Source organism: Lipotes vexillifer, unplaced genomic scaffold (genome assembly GCF_000442215.2).
Source record: "Lipotes vexillifer unplaced genomic scaffold, Lipotes_vexillifer_v1.1 scaffold71, whole genome shotgun sequence".
In the NCBI taxonomy this organism is placed as follows: Eukaryota; Metazoa; Chordata; class Mammalia; order Artiodactyla; family Lipotidae; genus Lipotes; species Lipotes vexillifer.
In genome coordinates this window covers 4,238,346-4,256,780 of record NW_006793703.1, presented here as the reverse complement: position 1 = coordinate 4,256,780, position 18,435 = coordinate 4,238,346, and the positions used below count along the sequence as shown (strand labels likewise).

The 18,435-nt window shown below is 43.6% G+C and overlaps 1 protein-coding gene across 1 annotated transcript in view; it reads left to right on the top strand.

Moving 5' to 3' along the window:
* CREB3L2 (cAMP responsive element binding protein 3 like 2) overlaps window positions 1-18,435 on the top strand; it is a 118,800-nt gene that overhangs the window by 63,033 nt on the left and 37,332 nt on the right. Inside the window, exon 2 of the mRNA XM_007466595.1 lies at window positions 6,989-7,205. Coding sequence (XP_007466657.1) covers window positions 6,989-7,205 — 217 coding nt within the window. The remainder of the gene's footprint in view (window positions 1-6,988; window positions 7,206-18,435) is intronic.

Here is an 18,435-nt window from a genome sequence, read left to right as displayed (position 1 = left end):
CTCTTTCCTTGCAAGCTCCCTTGACAGCTAGTTAAGGGCCTGCAAACACAAGTGTAAATGCTTCAGAGTCAGGGTAACTTCTTATAAAGTTAGCAATTTTTGTAAGGTTAACAACTTCTCTTAATTTATCTGATTTGCAAGTTTGGATATGTGTTTTAAACATTGGATAGCATTTATTTATAATTGTTGGGGAGGCCTGAGCTCTAATTCAGATTTGTTTACTGCTCGACTGGGATATTATACAATAATAATAGGTGGAAAGAGAAAATTGGTGAGTACATATGATCTGTGATCTGTGCTGGGCTCAGAGGGGGGTAGGTAAAAGTATTTACATCTGGGTCACAGAGTTTATAAGGCCTAATGACAAAAACTTTAAGCTGGCAATGAAAGGAACATCAAAGGAAAGTTTAAAAAAAAAATGTCCAGTTAAGAAATACTTATTTGAAGAGCTGCAGTTTGTCAGGGAAGTGAAAGATCAGTTCAAGCTGTGTCTGTCTAGGATGACTTTGTAAAAGAAATAGATTTATTTTGTTTTAGGTAGATTCCTGATACAAGAGGAAAATGAAAGGATATTCTAGGAGGAATAGTGGGAGGAGCCAGCATACAAGTAGAGAATGCCCACATTTTGTTTCAATTTTGATAGGGTTTTGTTTTTTAAAAAAGCTTTTTAAAAAATTGATTGCTTTGCCAGTGAAGCGTTAGGTACATTACATGCATTATTTAATTTAATCATCACAACAGGAAGCTGGTAGTATTATTATCCTCACTTTACAGTTGGAGCAAACTGGAGTTTGGAAAACTGAAGGGTCTTCTTCAGTTTTGCACAGCTAGGAGCCAGGATTCAAATCCAGTCGTCTGGCTCCAAAGCTGTATTGCTCCAGTGTCCAATATGGACACTGTTACGGCTGGAATGAAAGTGTCATGTATTAGAATAAAGGGAGTGACTTCCCTGGTGGTGCAGTGGTTAAAACTTCACCTTATGAACTTTCATCAAATCTTTAACTGTGGTCATTTTTAAGTCTTTTGTCATTTACAGACAGTTGTGGATGTACTCTGATGCTTTGGAAATATGTTCCTATAAAAGGGTTTCATCTTCAAGGAATTCATGGAAAAGACTCTGACAAGTACAGGTTTCTGGTAACTGACTATACTGCTGAACTGAATGAATAAGCATTTTCAGAACTCTAATGGAAAACTAATGAACTCATAAAAGTGCTAACAAAATATCAAGATGAAAAAAAAAGTAATTACATGGGACTGAGTGAACTGATGAGGATGATTATAATTTTTGTGACTTTCTGTTTGAATTAAAAAAAAAAAAAGTCCCACAAGGACTCAGAGGCAAAAAATATACAAATCAATTTTCACTGAAAAGTAAAGGAGCTGTAACAGTGGAGGATTCCTGGACTGAATGTCAATATTATGACATAGTATGAGTGTGTTTCATGTTTGATAATTGCAATCATTGTTGCTCCTGTCGTGGTCATCCATTTACAATGCTTGGTGTCAGTCTATTTATCTCTTGTAAAAATAAAATACACTGTGTGTGTGTGTGGAAAAAAAAAAAGACCCAGGAACTAGGAGAAGGAAAAGGTTTATCGTGCTTCTCTTTTAAAAAAAAAGAAAAAAAAATTCTTTTGACTTATTAATAAACTATAGAGAAAATTGGAAAAAAGAGAAAAGTACAATAGGATCTTCACATTCTTAAGGAATATTAAACAATAAAAACAAATCATCAAAAAAAAATGGTCCACATCAAAAAGAATCTTAAGAAAAAAAAGAATAAAGGGAGACAAGACTTCACAGGACGGTTGGGGCCAGGTTGAAGGATGTTAAATGCCAGGTCTTCAGTAATGGAGAGACAGACCTTGAAAAGGGTTCATAAAGGAAGTTGCACGCATCTTCACTGAGGAGATGAGGAACATTCATGTCATGAGATAGAGGTTTAACCTCGATGGGAAGTTTCTTCCAACCGGAGAGTCTGTGATGTGGCTTTGAACCCTTTGGCAGAACCACGCTCAAAGGGCAAGAAAATATTTCTGTTCTCATTGCTGATGCCCCGTGGAAGTGATACCAGGAGCCTCTCCATCTAACAAACCCCTGACACATTTCTGCACTTCGAATGTGAGGACTGTGTGTTCATAATGGATGAGTGGATGGGCTGTCAGTGAGTCTGTCTTTTGTTTTTTAAAATCCAGTCTCTACTACATGTCAGCTTTAGAGGCTGACTTAAATGATGGAGCATTCCGTGGTAGAAAGTGCATGGGCTTTGGAACTGGCTAGCCTTGGGATGGAATATTAATTCAGTTATGCATCTCCAACCTTAGGCAACGTACCTAACCACCCTGAGCCCCAGTTTTCTCATCTATACATGGAGACATGCCTACCTTATAGCAAAACACTTAGCTCATTTTCTGAAAATCTAATACGTCAAGCACTAAGTCCATCAGATGAGACTACCACCTGATCCTATCTACCACCTGATCCTATCAACATCTTCATTAATGATCAGCATCGTGTTTTCATCCTGGTTAGAACTTCTCCAAGCCGTTGGGTTGTAAAGCTCGGATACTTCTTTCCTAGGAGAAACAATGTGGGGAGAGTTCGGTCAATTTGCAATAAGAGGATCTGTGTTCAAGGCGAAGCTCAAACAGTAGGTGACTGAGACCTTGGACAGTGGGTTTAAAGCCAACTTCCCAGGACTGATGTGAATATTGGTTGAGGGGAAAGCTGTGAAAGTATTATAAACCCATAAAGCTTGATGAGACTCTTAGGCAGAACGGTAAAATGCTATTATGCCATGTCTTTGAAAGAATTCAACTGACATTTCATAGCCCTTGAATTACTACACGAGTAGTCCTTTGCTAAAGTGTTTGTAGGCAGAAAGCCTCCCTCTTTGAGGCTCACTTTGCTTCTTTCTCTGGTCTTCGGCCTCCAAGACCATATGCCCCTCTCTCACTGGCATTAAAGATGGTCTGATTCTGGCCTGGTTCCTGCACAAGCAGTGGGAGCTTGACCTGTCTGCTGAGCCCCAGAGCCCATAGCTGCCAAGGAGACCCAGCTGGAGCTAATTTGCTGGGCTGAGTCACAGCGTCTGGTTGGGACAAATTGGGCATATCCTTGGGACCCCAAAGACACACAAGTGTCTCTCTGGGACCTTCTCAGTGCTCACCACTTTGCTGAGTTCCTCGGTGTGGGTGGTGGTTAAGCACAGTTGCTCCCTTCTTCTGAGGAGCTTCTTTTTGCAGAGGGAAGGTTGTCATAATGCACTTTTTTTTTTTTTTTTTTGCGGTACACGGGCCTCTCACTGTTGCGGCCTCTCCCGTTGCGGAGCACAGGCTCCGGATGCGCAGGCTCAGCGGCCATGGCTCACGGGCCCAGCTGCTCTGCGGCATGTGGGATCTTCCCGGATCGGGGCACAAACCCGTGTCCCCTGCATGGGCAGGCAGACTCTCAATCACTGCACCACCAGGGAAGCCCCATAATGCACTTTTTAACAACCATGAGTTCTTCAGGACTCCTTGTCATTTAGGACTAAATTGTTTGGTGACATGATAATCACTACAAAATCCAAAGTAAGGGGAGGTCAGGGATGGTTAGCAGAGTTAGAGAAGGTTTATTATTGGTTATCCAGGGGATGTTCATGAAAACATTCATTAGTGCTGCTCAGGAGAAAGAAAATGGTGTCAGCAGAGCAGCCCAGCATGGCCACCTTCCATGGGAAAGCACCGGCAATCAGAGAGAGCCTTGCCTCAGGACTCCAGAGGCTTAGATGGGCCAGCATAGCTGGCAAGGGCTGACACTGCAGCACAGGGACAGAATTGTGGCTTGGGAATGCAGGGATTGTGAGTTCAAGTCTTGCTTTTGCATTTTACATTGTGTCATTTATTTCTCTTCTTGTTTCCTTAATTTTGGTCTTGAAAAGAATTCCATCAAACGCTTGCAGAATATTCACCCTCAGGTAACCAGTAAATCTGTCTTTGGGGAGCCGCTTAGGGAATCAGACCCTGGCTTCAGGTTATCAGAGAGTCAGGAAACCTGCATCCTAGTCTTAGCCTTGAAGCTGTTCCACTCCTTGCCATGCAAAGTCCGGTCCATGGGCCAGCAGCATTACCTGGGAGCTGATTAGTAATGCAGAATCTTGGGCCCACCTAGATTTGTGAATCAGCATCTATGCCTTAAGATCCCCAGGTAATTCATATGCACATAAAAGTTTGAAAAGCACTGGTCTAGATGATCAGCTCAAGGAAGGCAGGGTTTTTTCTGTCTTCTTCTTTATTATTTTATATCCACAGGACCTATCTAAAGTTTAGCACATGATGGCTGCAAAATCCATGAATCTTTCTCTTACCTTGAGCATGTCCAAACTTCTAGGGACTTTGTAAGCTTCCAGTGACTTTGTAAACTTCCAGGGACTTAATTGTAAAGTGGTGTAGGGAGAGAGGTGGTGAGTGGAGATGGGGTTAACTTTCAATGGTTGAAAAACTGACATGAACATTAGAATCACAGGTGGTACTGGTGGTTTTTATATGGTTGTCTTTGACCTACTAAGTCAAAAGCTCTGAAGATGGGTCATAGGATTTGTATGTTTTAAAATTTCCCTTTATGTTCAATAATGTTTATTACAATAGCATATATAAAAAAAATCTTTAAATGTCCCTCAAGAGGAAATGGGTAAGTACAATGTAATACAATTCAGAAATTTAACTGAATGAAATAGAGCTACACATGTAAACATGAATAAGCCTAAAAAATTTTTTGCAAGAAGAAACTTGCAGAGGAGGTGTGAAGTATGGAGCTGTTTACTTAAAGTTAAAAAAGTCCGTATGTTTGTAATAGAAACATACTTATGTAATAAAAGTGTAAAGTCCTAGATGGGAAAAATAAACCCCAAGTTCAGGGTAGTAGTTAACTCTGAGAGGAAGGAAGGGGATTGGATAGGAGCTTCGTGTTTTATTTTTTAAAAAAGAAAGAGTAAGGAAAAAAAGTTGCAGTAACAATGTGGAAAAATAAGATTTTTTTAAAAAAGAATCAATATTTAATTATTCATGGTTCTGTTCTCTCTAATTTTTCTGAATGCTTGAAATATTCCGTTATAAAACAACTACAACAAAATTCTTCTGGTGATTGTGATGCAGACAGTTGGCATCTGGGGATTCTTGCCTTAGATGCTTCTAAGGACCTTTCAGTTCTAAATATGTTTGTATACAGAGAACCCTCTCCCAACCACCCTGTCTTGTTCTCACAGATGACCCATGCCTATTAGGATGTGCCCAAGGCCTGTGGCTTCTCTGCATTCTGTCCTGATGAGGTGCAGCCATTTCTCATGTTTGTACTGTTGGTGAAACCCAGCAATCTAACTCTGCCTTAAGGACCTAGCCTACAAGGCCTCCTCTCTGTTGTCTGCTTCTCTCCTTTACAAAACCAGAAGTTCTGCCCTACAACTATCCTAATATTAGAGCTCTAACCTTAGGGTTACCACCTGCCCCCCGCTTCCCCAAGCTGCATTCATTTTCATAACACCTTCACTGACACTTCAGTTCAATGGTAGGACTTAGTTGCTCTGCAAATCCCAAGAGTTTTCATTGTCTACCCCAAGTATCACCATTTGCAATCAGTTCTCTTATTGCTGTACCTGCTTTCCTAACTTCCTTTCTATACCAGAGGTGTCCCTAAAGTTTAATCAATAAGGATGACACCTGTTGCTCTGTGACTCAGGGAACATTAAGAAGGTAGAAGTGGCTCTGACAGCTGGTATCAAGTGAAATTTTAAATTAAATTATAATTATTTTTAATATACTCTACTGCAGTAGTTCTAAACCAAGGGCGATCTTCCCCTTACCCCCACCCCCACCCCCGTGGCCCCAGCCAAGGGACATTTGACAGTGGCTGGAGACATTTTTGGTTTTCACAACTAGGGGAGTGCTACTGGCATGTAGTGAGTAGAGGCCAGGAATGCTGCTAAGTATCTTACAATGCACAGAACAACCCTGCCCCCCATAACAAAGAATCACCCATCTAAAATGTCAGTAGTGCTGAGGTTGAGAAACCCAGCTCTACAGACCCTCATATCATGAACATCCCCCTGTCAGTGAGGGAGAGTAGATGGGGCTACAGTCCTTTAATGTGGGACCATGGAATGAGGGATATAGGACTCCCTGTGAATATATGTATAGACCATTTCTATAGGGGGGGGGGGGGGGTAGGGAGGTGTTGCTGTTGGAGATGGACGATGAGAAGAGATTAAGGAGATTAAGGAAAAACTAGAAAGGGACAAAGTCCAGGTAGTTGGGAGAATAGAGGGAAGCTGCCTCTGATGCCTTTGAACTTGGCACTTGGCTATAAATAACACTTTCATGCTTCAAAAATACAAGGTAGCTTATTTTAAAATATTCCCAATGCAAAATGTGGTGGATAGCTCCAGTGATGGCCCTGAGTGAGTCATGCCATCCTGTTTACACTTGCCTGCGATATGATTTTGCAGTTCCTCTGGTCAAGAGGTGGTGTCTATTTTCCCACCCCATGAGTCTGGGCTGGCGTTGTCACTTGCTCGACCTGAAGAATGTGGAGGGGATGATGATGTGTGACCTCTGAGGCTATGCAGCTTTGGTTTTCTCCCTTTGGGAACATCTCTACCATCCTATGAGGACTCCCAGCCTGCTAGAGCCTCTTTGAGAAAAAGGCCCAGGCGTCCAGTGTCCCAGCCCAGCCCCCTCCAGCCTTCCAGCTCATTGTGCCTCTGTCAGTGAACCCAGGTGAAATCAGCACATCCACCCAGCCAACCCACAGAGTGGTGAGAGATAATAACTCTTGGCTGTTGTAAGCCACCACTCTTTGGGGTGGTTTGCTACACAGCAACAGATAACTGGACATTGTGTATAAGGGACTTCATCTGAAGCAGTGGATGATATTTTTGCTTTAGAACATGTGTGTAAATGTCAGATCATGGTTAAGAGAAACTGAATCCTTCCTCCTTTGTTTCTTGTAGCACTTCTCGGAGCTGCTGGATGAGTTTTCCCAGAACGTCTTGGGCCAGCTCCTGAACGACCCTTTCCTCTCAGAGAAGAGTGTGTCGATGGAGGTAGAGCCGTCCCCAACGTCCCCGGCACCTCTCATTCAGGCTGAGCACAGCTACTCCCTGTGTGAGGAGCCTCGGGCCCAGTCACCGTTCGCCCACATCACCGCCAGTGACAGCTTCAATGATGGTAAACCCAGAGCAGGGGAAGCAGCTGAGACCTCGACACCTTTGGCTCTGACCTCCTTGAGGGTGTGGAGTGTGTGTTATCATTAGCGCCCCCTTCAGCCACATACCTGCTGTGCGTGGCCTTGTGCTTGGGCCATGGTGAAATGCAAAGAGGCACAGAATACCTCTCTCTACCTGAGACTGTGTGCTCTGGGAATTTGCTAGAGCTGAATGGTACTAATTGCTTTCTCTGACCCTGCGGACTGGGCAGCAAAGCATCCTTTTGCAAATCAAGTTGGCCTACCTGGTTGATAATTCCAGTACATCCATTGTTTCAGAGGTCATGCCATTTTTTTTTCTGAGAAATCATTTTTATGACCATTCTTTTCATAAACACTTCTTCGGCATCCTCTTTACCTATTTTTAGCATATTTCATTGACCCCATGTATAGGCGATCTTGGCTAGCATTCCTACGACTTTCTTTTTTTTAAATAAATTTATTTATTTATTTATTTATTTATTTATTTATTTTTGGGTGTGTTGGGTCTTCGTTTCTGTGCGAGGGCTTTCTCTAGTTGTGGCGAGCGGGGGCTACTTTTCATCGCGGTGCGTGGGCCTCTCACTGTCGCGGCCTCTCTTGTTGCGGAGCACAGACTCCAGACGCGCAGGCTCAGTAGTTGTGGCGCACGGGCCTAGTTGCTCCGCGGCATGCGGGATCTTCCCAGACCAGGGCTCGAACCCGTGTCCCCTGCATTGGCAGGCAGATTCTCAACCACTGCGCCACCAGGGAAGCCCTCCTGGCTTTCATCCCGCTGCACCGGCTGCTCCTTCCCGTTGTCCTTGCAGGTTCCTCGTTTCTCTAACTGAGGTTGGGGGGGCGCCCTGGCTAGGAAGGTGGCATTTGAGCAGAGGCCTGAAGGAGGTGGGAGTGGTAGCCATGGGGGAGAGTCCCAGCCCCCAAGGCAGCCAGCACAGAGACCTTGAGGTGGGCGGGTGTCTGGGATTTCTAAGGGGCAGCGAGGAGCCCCTGTGGCTGGCATGAGGGGGTGAGTGGGAGGAGGTGGCGGGCAGATCCTGGGGGGGCCTCGTGGGCTGTGGTAGGACCGTTGCCCTTTTCTCGGAGATGGGAGCCAAGAGGGGGGGGGGGGGGGTAGGGAGGTGTTGCTGTTGGAGATGGACGATGAGAAGAGATTAAGGAGATTAAGGAAAAACTAGAAAGGGACAAAGTCCAGGTAGTTGGGAGAATAGAGGGAAGCTGCCTCTGATGCCTTTGAACTTGGCACTTGGCTATAAATAACACTTTCATGCTTCAAAAATACAAGGTAGCTTATTTTAAAATATTCCCAATGCAAAATGTGGTGGATAGCTCCAGTGATGGCCCTGAGTGAGTCATGCCATCCTGTTTACACTTGCCTGCGATATGATTTTGCAGTTCCTCTGGTCAAGAGGTGGTGTCTATTTTCCCACCCCATGAGTCTGGGCTGGCGTTGTCACTTGCTCGACCTGAAGAATGTGGAGGGGATGATGATGTGTGACCTCTGAGGCTATGCAGCTTTGGTTTTCTCCCTTTGGGAACATCTCTACCATCCTATGAGGACTCCCAGCCTGCTAGAGCCTCTTTGAGAAAAAGGCCCAGGCGTCCAGTGTCCCAGCCCAGCCCCCTCCAGCCTTCCAGCTCATTGTGCCTCTGTCAGTGAACCCAGGTGAAATCAGCACATCCACCCAGCCAACCCACAGAGTGGTGAGAGATAATAACTCTTGGCTGTTGTAAGCCACCACTCTTTGGGGTGGTTTGCTACACAGCAACAGATAACTGGACATTGTGTATAAGGGACTTCATCTGAAGCAGTGGATGATATTTTTGCTTTAGAACATGTGTGTAAATGTCAGATCATGGTTAAGAGAAACTGAATCCTTCCTCCTTTGTTTCTTGTAGCACTTCTCGGAGCTGCTGGATGAGTTTTCCCAGAACGTCTTGGGCCAGCTCCTGAACGACCCTTTCCTCTCAGAGAAGAGTGTGTCGATGGAGGTAGAGCCGTCCCCAACGTCCCCGGCACCTCTCATTCAGGCTGAGCACAGCTACTCCCTGTGTGAGGAGCCTCGGGCCCAGTCACCGTTCGCCCACATCACCGCCAGTGACAGCTTCAATGATGGTAAACCCAGAGCAGGGGAAGCAGCTGAGACCTCGACACCTTTGGCTCTGACCTCCTTGAGGGTGTGGAGTGTGTGTTATCATTAGCGCCCCCTTCAGCCACATACCTGCTGTGCGTGGCCTTGTGCTTGGGCCATGGTGAAATGCAAAGAGGCACAGAATACCTCTCTCTACCTGAGACTGTGTGCTCTGGGAATTTGCTAGAGCTGAATGGTACTAATTGCTTTCTCTGACCCTGCGGACTGGGCAGCAAAGCATCCTTTTGCAAATCAAGTTGGCCTACCTGGTTGATAATTCCAGTACATCCATTGTTTCAGAGGTCATGCCATTTTTTTTTCTGAGAAATCATTTTTATGACCATTCTTTTCATAAACACTTCTTCGGCATCCTCTTTACCTATTTTTAGCATATTTCATTGACCCCATGTATAGGCGATCTTGGCTAGCATTCCTACGACTTTCTTTTTTTTAAATAAATTTATTTATTTATTTATTTATTTATTTATTTATTTTTGGGTGTGTTGGGTCTTCGTTTCTGTGCGAGGGCTTTCTCTAGTTGTGGCGAGCGGGGGCTACTTTTCATCGCGGTGCGTGGGCCTCTCACTGTCGCGGCCTCTCTTGTTGCGGAGCACAGACTCCAGACGCGCAGGCTCAGTAGTTGTGGCGCACGGGCCTAGTTGCTCCGCGGCATGCGGGATCTTCCCAGACCAGGGCTCGAACCCGTGTCCCCTGCATTGGCAGGCAGATTCTCAACCACTGCGCCACCAGGGAAGCCCCCTACTACTTTTTTCATTGGTTACCCTTTCATGTCCATTATCAATGCCATTAGTATGGTATGGTTTAGTTTTCCTGACCTTAGAGCTGTTCAGATGTTTTGACTATTAATCCACAGGCCTTTAATTGGTATAGGCTGTATGTATACTTTTAAAATTTAATTATCTATGTGTGTTTTCCTAGAAGTATAATCAGCTATTTTAGTATCTTGAGTTAAGTTTTGAAAATTATATTCTCTAATACTAGTTTGACATATGCTCTCTTCTCCCAGGAGGATGAAAAGCGTGGGGGATGGTCACTAACTTGATATCCTCTGGCTTGACCTGGATGTCCCCCTCCCTTCCTATACCACTGCACACATGGCAACATCTTGTGAAGTGGCTACCTGCAGAACAAGCTCCCTCCTGCTTCTTTGAGTCAAAGCCAAATGCTTCCTATCAACTTCACAAATAGGCTATTAGCTTTGTGGAGGAATCCCTCCTCCAGTTGGGATTCTTAGGTCTACTACTGGCCTCTAAAAGAACCAACTCTGGGATCAGTAAGACATCATATCTTGAGACAGAGAATGCTCTAGGTTTTTTCTTTCCCATCTCAGAACTATTCTTCCTTTGATTAGAGGTTTGCTGACCAGCAGCCCAGGAAATCTGGCCTTATATCCTCAGTGAAGGGAAGGCCCCAAATCTGTGGGTGGATTCTTTCTTGATTGGACCCTCTGGAGCCTTAACTGTATTCTCAGATTTTTCCTGACAAGAGGTCAGATGCATGATGATTTAATCCTTCCTCTCTGTGGTTTGTCCACTTTCTCTACCTCAAATCTAGAGAACAAGGTGAGGGGAAGACTCCTGGGAAGGAAGGGAAGAAGTAGAGGTAAAATAATCTGAGGATGTGGAGCTGTTGTGAGGGTAAAATGAGATGATGTGTTTAAAGAACTTAGGACAGCACCCACCACACAGCATTTCAATAAATCAGTGTTTCCTCTTTCATCTTCTGTTGTAGAGTTGTCATTGTTCTTCCTGATCCCCTTCCTTTCCTCCTTCTCCTGCTTCTGTTTCTTCTGCTTTTCCTACTTTTTGTCTTTCTTCTCCCCTCCTCTGTACTCCATCTTCCTTCCCCCTCAATTTCTTATTAAATCACTTCCAGGAATGACCTCAGTTCAAATGCAGGAATATGGTCTCTGTTATGACTACATACTCCTCATTTTATCATTACACAGAGGGCCACTGTAAGGACTTAGCCTTCTTCTGGGTTTTAGCTTAGATAAATTCATGCAGTCCCTGCCTTAGTTGTTTTATTTTTAAAGTAGACTCTAGCACTAGATGAAAGGTTGGACTAAATTGACCTTTAAGATTTGTTTCCAATCCTGAGGTTCTGTGTGGGTATGGTTTCTGTTTAATATTTGTATCTGCCTTTGCTCATGGTTTTCCCTGTATTCTCTTTACTGCTTTGCCTCTGTTATTCCTACAATTCCTTTGATGTCTCTATTTCAAGCCCTACTTCCTTTGTGGAAGTCATTTCTGATACCTCTTGTATTAGTTATCTACTGCTGTGTAACAGATCTCCCCAAATTCGTGGCTTAAAGCAGTAGCAATCATTCATTACCTCTCATGGTTTCTGTGGATCAGGAATTCAGGACTGGCTCACTTAGGTGGTTCTGTTTGTTGACTGAAAAAAAAATGCACAACCTAAAAGTTGAGAATTATGTTTTTTTATTTGGCAGAATTTCTGAGGACTTAAGCCTGGGAAGCAGCTTCTCAGATAGCTCTGAGGGACTGCTTGGAAGAGGTGAGGGAGGAGCCAGGATATATAGGAGTTTTTGCAACAAAAACCAGGTAGCCAGAACATCAAAAGATTACTGTTAATTAAAAAAAACCAGACATCTCAAGTTAGTGAATTTACCATTTTTCTCTGTATAGGAAGATGCAAGTGTCGGGGCTCATTGAAATCATTCCTCTGATGTGCACCTTAACTATCTAAGGCCAATATCTTGTTCTTTCCCATCCTGAATCCCCTCAGGGTGCACAGCTGGGGACAGATGCAGTGGCTGTGGGCTTGATGGCTACAACATCCTTTGTTTGCTGATATGGCAGGTGGCAGTCTTTGTCCACATGGTTCAGGATCTCTCATGAGGTTGAAATTGGATGTTGGCTGAGGCTTCAGTTATCTGAAGACTTTTCCAGGATTAGAAGATCTACTTCTAAGGTGGTTCCGTTACATAGCTGGCAAGTTGATGCTGGTGAATCAGTTCCTCTCCATGGTGCTGCTTGAGTATCACCACAGCATGGGAGCTGGCTTCCCAAAGAGTGAGGGATACGTTGGTGGTGTAGTGGTGAACATAGGCGCCTTCCAAAGAGTGAGAGAGCCAAGACACCAAGGCAGGAGCTAAAATACTTTTTCTGACCCAGCTGTGGAAGTTATTCTGTCAGTCACACAGGGGAGTCCTGATTCCTTGTGTCTGGGGACCATACAAGGATGGGAATGCCAGAAAAACAGGATCACTGGGGGGATGTCTTAGAAGCTGACCGCCACACTTCTTCTCATAGTGATGTCTATAAACTGGCTTCTTCCATGTCTGAACTCCTTTATCACATGTTATCAGTGCCTTACAGTGTAGACATTCATTCTCCTAGTGATTCTTGAGTTGTTAAGGGAGAAGGTATAGGAGACTGAATGAAGCATGTTCCCAGCCTTTGGTGACACATCAGGGGAGACACCTGCTCTGCGTGCCCCATCACTGTGCAGACACACTGGGCTGCAGGTATTTGATCAGGTTACAGTTTCCTGGCTTCTAGCAGTTGTCTTGTGCAGATCAAGCACAGTGCCAAGTAGAGGTAAGTATTTTACAGGTGCTTTGTGATTCATTTAAAAAATTTATTCCTTAGCTATTCACTGAGCACCTACTTTGTGCTTAATCTGCCACCGACTATCCTAAGCACTGGGGGATAAAGACTGAACACAATTTATAAAGATCTCTGCTTCATGGAGTTTATATTCTAGGATGTGAGGGGGGAATAGGAAATAAGAAAAAGTAAAGAAGTAAACTATATATATGTATTCGATGGTGATCAGTGATATATAGAAAAATAAATCAGAAAAAAAACAGGGAGATGTTGGAGGAGGGGGGAGTTTCTTAATCCATTCAAGTTGCCATAACAAAATACCACAGACTGAGTGGCTTATAAACAACAGAAATATATTTCTCACAGTTCTGGAGGCCGGAAGTCTGAGATCAGGGTGTCAGCATGGTTGGGGGAGAACCTTCTCTGGTTGCAGACTTCTCATTGTGTGCTCACATGGTGGAAGGGGCTGGGGAGCTCTGTGGGGTCTCTTTTATAAGGGCACTAATTTCACTACAGAGGGCTTCACCCTCATGACCTAATCACCTCCCCAAGGCCCCACCTCCTACTACCATGACTCCGGGCATTAGGATTTCAGCATATGAATTTGGGAGGACACAAACATTCAAACCATAGCAGTGGGGGAGTTGAGCTTTTAAATAGGATAGACAGGGAAGGGCTTTCTTTGAAGGTAGTATTTGAGCAAAGATCAGCAGATGAGGGAAAGAACTAGGTGTATGTCTAAGGCTTCTAGGCAAAGGAAACGGCAAGTGCAGAGGCCCTGTGTCAGGAGTGTGATAACAATATAGCAATACCTATATTGTATTTAGTTATCATCTGTGGAGCTAGTCAGCTGCTCAGCAGCCTTGTTTCTAGACTATGCAGATTAGAGCTGGCCTACACAATCTGGGCAACTTTCCCCTTCACTTCTGTGTTTGTTGAACACTTACTGTGTGTCAAGCACTGTCGTAGATACTTGTGAGACAACGATGGTAAAACTTACACCCAGACTCTAGGGAAAATGCCTTGTACCCCAATACTTGATCAGACCGAATATGAGCAGTGTCCCAAGAGGAAAAGAAACTAGAAGTTCAGAAGACAGAGCATACGCCCAGTGAAGATCACAGGAAGAATTGCATGAACAAGGCAGAATTTCGTTTGGGCCCTAAAGCGTTGAGTAGAGTTGAAACAGTGGTAATGGTTGGAGGAAAGCACATAGTGGGCAGAGGGCTAGGACATTGATTCTTCTAAACCAAGACCCTGACTAAAATGATTGTTGCAAATAAGCAGGTTTCCAAAAGTCGAGGGTCCCTTTCTCTTCCCGACAACACTATTTCTTTGCTTTTTAATGCTAATCAGTATAAATGCAGCATAAAGGAATTCATAGGTGCCACCTATACTGATAGCTTAGTGTGGGGAGAAATGATCAGTCAGTCTTTTCCAGGAAGCTTTATTAGACCAAAGCACACACCATTCAGTTCCCCCCATCTGGCCCCTCCTTCTGTTTAGAGGTGCTATTCTGCTGTGCACAAAGAATGTGTCGCTTGCCATATCGTATCAATAAACAAAAGATGTTGTGGCCATCAAGCTGTCAGCCAGACTGTGCACCCCGAGGGGATTCAGTATGGAAAAAAGCAGGATCCTGGCCCTAGATAGTTCTGGTGCATATCAAAGGAATGATTTGAATGAGCCCAGACTCTTGCATATTCCCACACAGAGAAAAATGCTAAATTCATTTCCTTGAGGTGTCCGGTTTTCTTTAATAAACAGTAATCTTTTGATGTTCCGACTACCTGGTTTTTGCTGCAAAAAGTCCTGTATATCCCGGCTCCTCCCTCACCTCTTCGGAGCAGTCCCTCAGAGCTATCAGAGAGGCTCTTTTCCAGGCTTAAGTCCTCAGAAAGTCCGCCGAATGAAACATAAATCTCAACTTTTAGGTTGTGCAACATTTTAAGTCAACACTGCAATAGGCCATGCTGGTAATTTGCTGAGAATAGGTACAGTGGGTCAGATATATTTTGTAGAGAGTTTCTGATCCACAGTTCATCTTTGTTAAGTACCAGTTTCTCTCTGAGTAAAAGCTTTCTATGCCAGCTTTTGTTTTTTTCTAGCCACACAGCATGTAGGATCTTAGTTCCCCAACCAAGGATTGAACCCGTGCACACTGCAGTGGAAGCACAGACTCTTAACCACTGGACCGCCAGGGAAGTCCCAGCAAAAGCACTTTTATAAGTAGGGGATAATGAACATGGATAGGAACCCTTTGGGATGTGTGAAATCAAAGGTAGGCAGTGTGCATGAATGGATGAGGAACTTGCCCAGGAAAGCTTTGTCGAGTTCCTGGCTTCAGTGGTTTTTCTGTGGATATACAAATGTTTGGGAGCAGAATTATTTGATTCATTTGAACCCCAATTTGCATCCGCCTTAAGGGAGTATTAATTCACAAAGATCCCTCTGGAGTCAGTGCTCTCTTAAGCAGATTGCCTTCCTGATCAAGGAGGATGATAGTTCTTTAGGCAACGCATAGATAGGCAACATTTAAAAATTGCTGTTTGCATTAAATTTAATATTCTTCATCTTTTGCATTGTTTAAACAGCTTAAGCAAAACTAGGAATTCTTGTTTCTAGTGATGGATAGTATTTCATTATATCTCAGAAAGGCAATGATTCCAATCTTCTTGTCCAGTTTTACTGAGATTAAATGCCATTCTTCTGTAATTGCTTCCAAGCCTGAAACAAAGTGATAAGCTAAACAGTTCCAGCACAGACGCTCTCTCAGTTTATTGGATTTCTCTCTTTTTTTCCCTCCCTCTTACTCCCTTTTCTCCTCTCTCTTTCTCTTTCCCACCATCATCCTTCTTTCCTTCCCTTTTTCCTTCCTTCCTTGTCCTTTCTTTGCTCACTCTTTCTTTTCCCTCTTCCTCCCTCCTTGAACCCCAGGCCAACTATATTGGGCAAATGTAGGTGTTCTTATCCTGTTAGTGTATCATGTTCTTCAGATGGACTGTAGACCCCTAAAATTATTCCTGCTGAGAACATTTATAATTTTTTTAGATCCTCAAAAGAGTCTGTGACCAAAAGAAGGTTGAGAAACACTAGTCTAAGATTACACAGGAGTCATCTGTCTTCAGGGCTGAATTTGACTGTAGACTTCTCTGAAACACTTGAGTTAAAGGACTTCACATCGTTTGGCAACCACAGGAGCCAGTCCTAGGAATGTGGGCTCGACCTTCAGAACCACCAGAAAGACATCCTACATTCAGCTCGTTCATTTCTGCCCATGATTAAGGCTGCTAAGCAGGGTTTTCTGTTCTTTAAAAAAAAAAAAAAAAAAAAAAGTAAAGAGGTTATAAAGAGATAAGCAGAAGCTTCCAAGTAGATTGAAGAATAAAAAGCTTATATGTGAATGACCAAGTCTTGCACCTCACCACCTGGAGGGTATCTTCATGAGTTACTCTGTTTTGGTCATGTTCCTTTGTAATTAAATTGGGAGGCTAGGTATTCATTTGCTTTGTTAGTTAATTTCAGTCTTGTTCCTAAAGAAGAAACGTAGTAGTGCTGGATGAAGGCTGTTCAGAGAGAACTAGACATGGCCCCTATCCTCCAAGATGGTATAAGAACCAAGTTGGAAATATATAGAATGTCAACAGACTCAGCATAAAATATACTAATACAGAAGTGATCTACTGGCACCATGTACAAGTCAAGGTAACTTTATTTTGGGTGGAATAAAGGACTATAACTGTGGCTCTTCCAGGTCTAGAGAGGGTGGGACCAGCACATAAATAATAATCATCTTCCTTCCCTGGTTAGACTTCTAGAGTGAGTAGGGCAAGTGATGGCTGGGTACACTGGCTTAGTGTGGATATCCTGAGTTTAAGGAGCTGTTTTCATAGGTGGGAATGAAAACAATAGTCTGTGAGCTAAACATGAACAGATGCTGCTGGTATGCGGTATCAGGCGGAGACTCAGCATTTGATGGGAAACAAGGCCTTAGGAAAGTGGGATGGTGTTTTTTTTGGAGACTAGAAGAAGTAAATGATGTCTCGTGGCTGATGATGCCAGAGCAGGGAAGGTGTGCATGGATATAGCAATGCAAGGAGAAATGGAAAGGCGTGTACCATCCATGGCAAAGAAAAAATGGGTTTTGAAAGGATTAGATGAAAACCAGAGCAGGATTAGCGTACCATCGGGTTTGCTGAATAAAGGGTAGAGATGAGTCATGGGTGACTTAGGTTTCCTGTTTGCAGTGGGAAGACCTCTTGATGTTGAAATATTCCAAGGCCGTGGGACCTGGGAAAGAAAGTCACAGAGAGATGATAAATATCTTCATGATAAATATCTTTATCACATTTGATTAGAGCTGTGGGTCTGAGCTGACAAGAGCATGGGTCTGAGCTGTCTTAGAGGGGTAGATTCTAGGGTAAAAAAAGGCAGATGTGTCTGTCATCTCCCTACAGAGAGTAGCTGGGTCCCCTGACATGGATGCGCTACAGAAAGAACCTGATGTGCTTGGGGTAGACAAGCAGAGGAACAGCCTTCCTTTCCGAGTCTGAAGCCTGGGCTAGTGGTGAATGCTTTTTTGCTATTCATCATCTTTTTGAGATTACCTTTTATTTTCTTTTTCTAACAGGTTAAGAAAATAATGATGCTTTCCCCCCTTTTAGAAGTGAAATAATGACTTCTTCGTTTGCCTGGCCACTGCAATGCTAGAATGGTATAAGAAAGCAATATGTACAGCTATCTAGCATTAAACTTACTCTGTTCATGGGTAAGAGTCATTAATTTTCATGAAGGAAAAGAAATGTACACACAAGGGTCTTTTGCGTGTATATACTAAGTAAATCTTTTGAAATTGGTCATTTGCTCCACAGATATTTATTCAATGAATACTTTAAACACAGTATCCTGTGGGAAGACCTGAGATGTCAAATGCAGAACACGGATGGAGTATAGCGATTCATCACTGGAATCAATTTGCCTGAATTGGAATCTGGGCTCTGCCACTTACTAATGGTGTGATCTTGGGCAAGTGGCTCACGTCTTGTGCTTCTTTCCTGATCTTTTTTTTTTTTTTTTTTTTTTTTTGCGGTACGCGGGCCTCTTACTATTGTGGCCTCTCCCGTTGCAGAGCACAGGCTCCGCTGACGCAGGCTCAGCGGCCATGGCTCATGGACCTAGCCGCTCTGCGGCATGTGGGATCTTCCCAGACTGGGGCACGAACCCGTGTCTCCTGCATCGGCAGGCGGACTCTCAACCACTGCACCACCAGGGAAGCCCTTTCCTGATCTTTAAAATGGGAATAATAGTAATAATACTTAACCTTGTGCTGTTGTTGGGGGGAGTAAATGAGTTAGTATGTATTAAGCATTTATAACAGTGCCTGGCAATTAGTAAACACTAAATACATATTAGCTCTTGTTATTATTGCCCTATGTAAATTACCACATAATTAAATACATAGTTTATCAACTGGCCACAATATGAACACC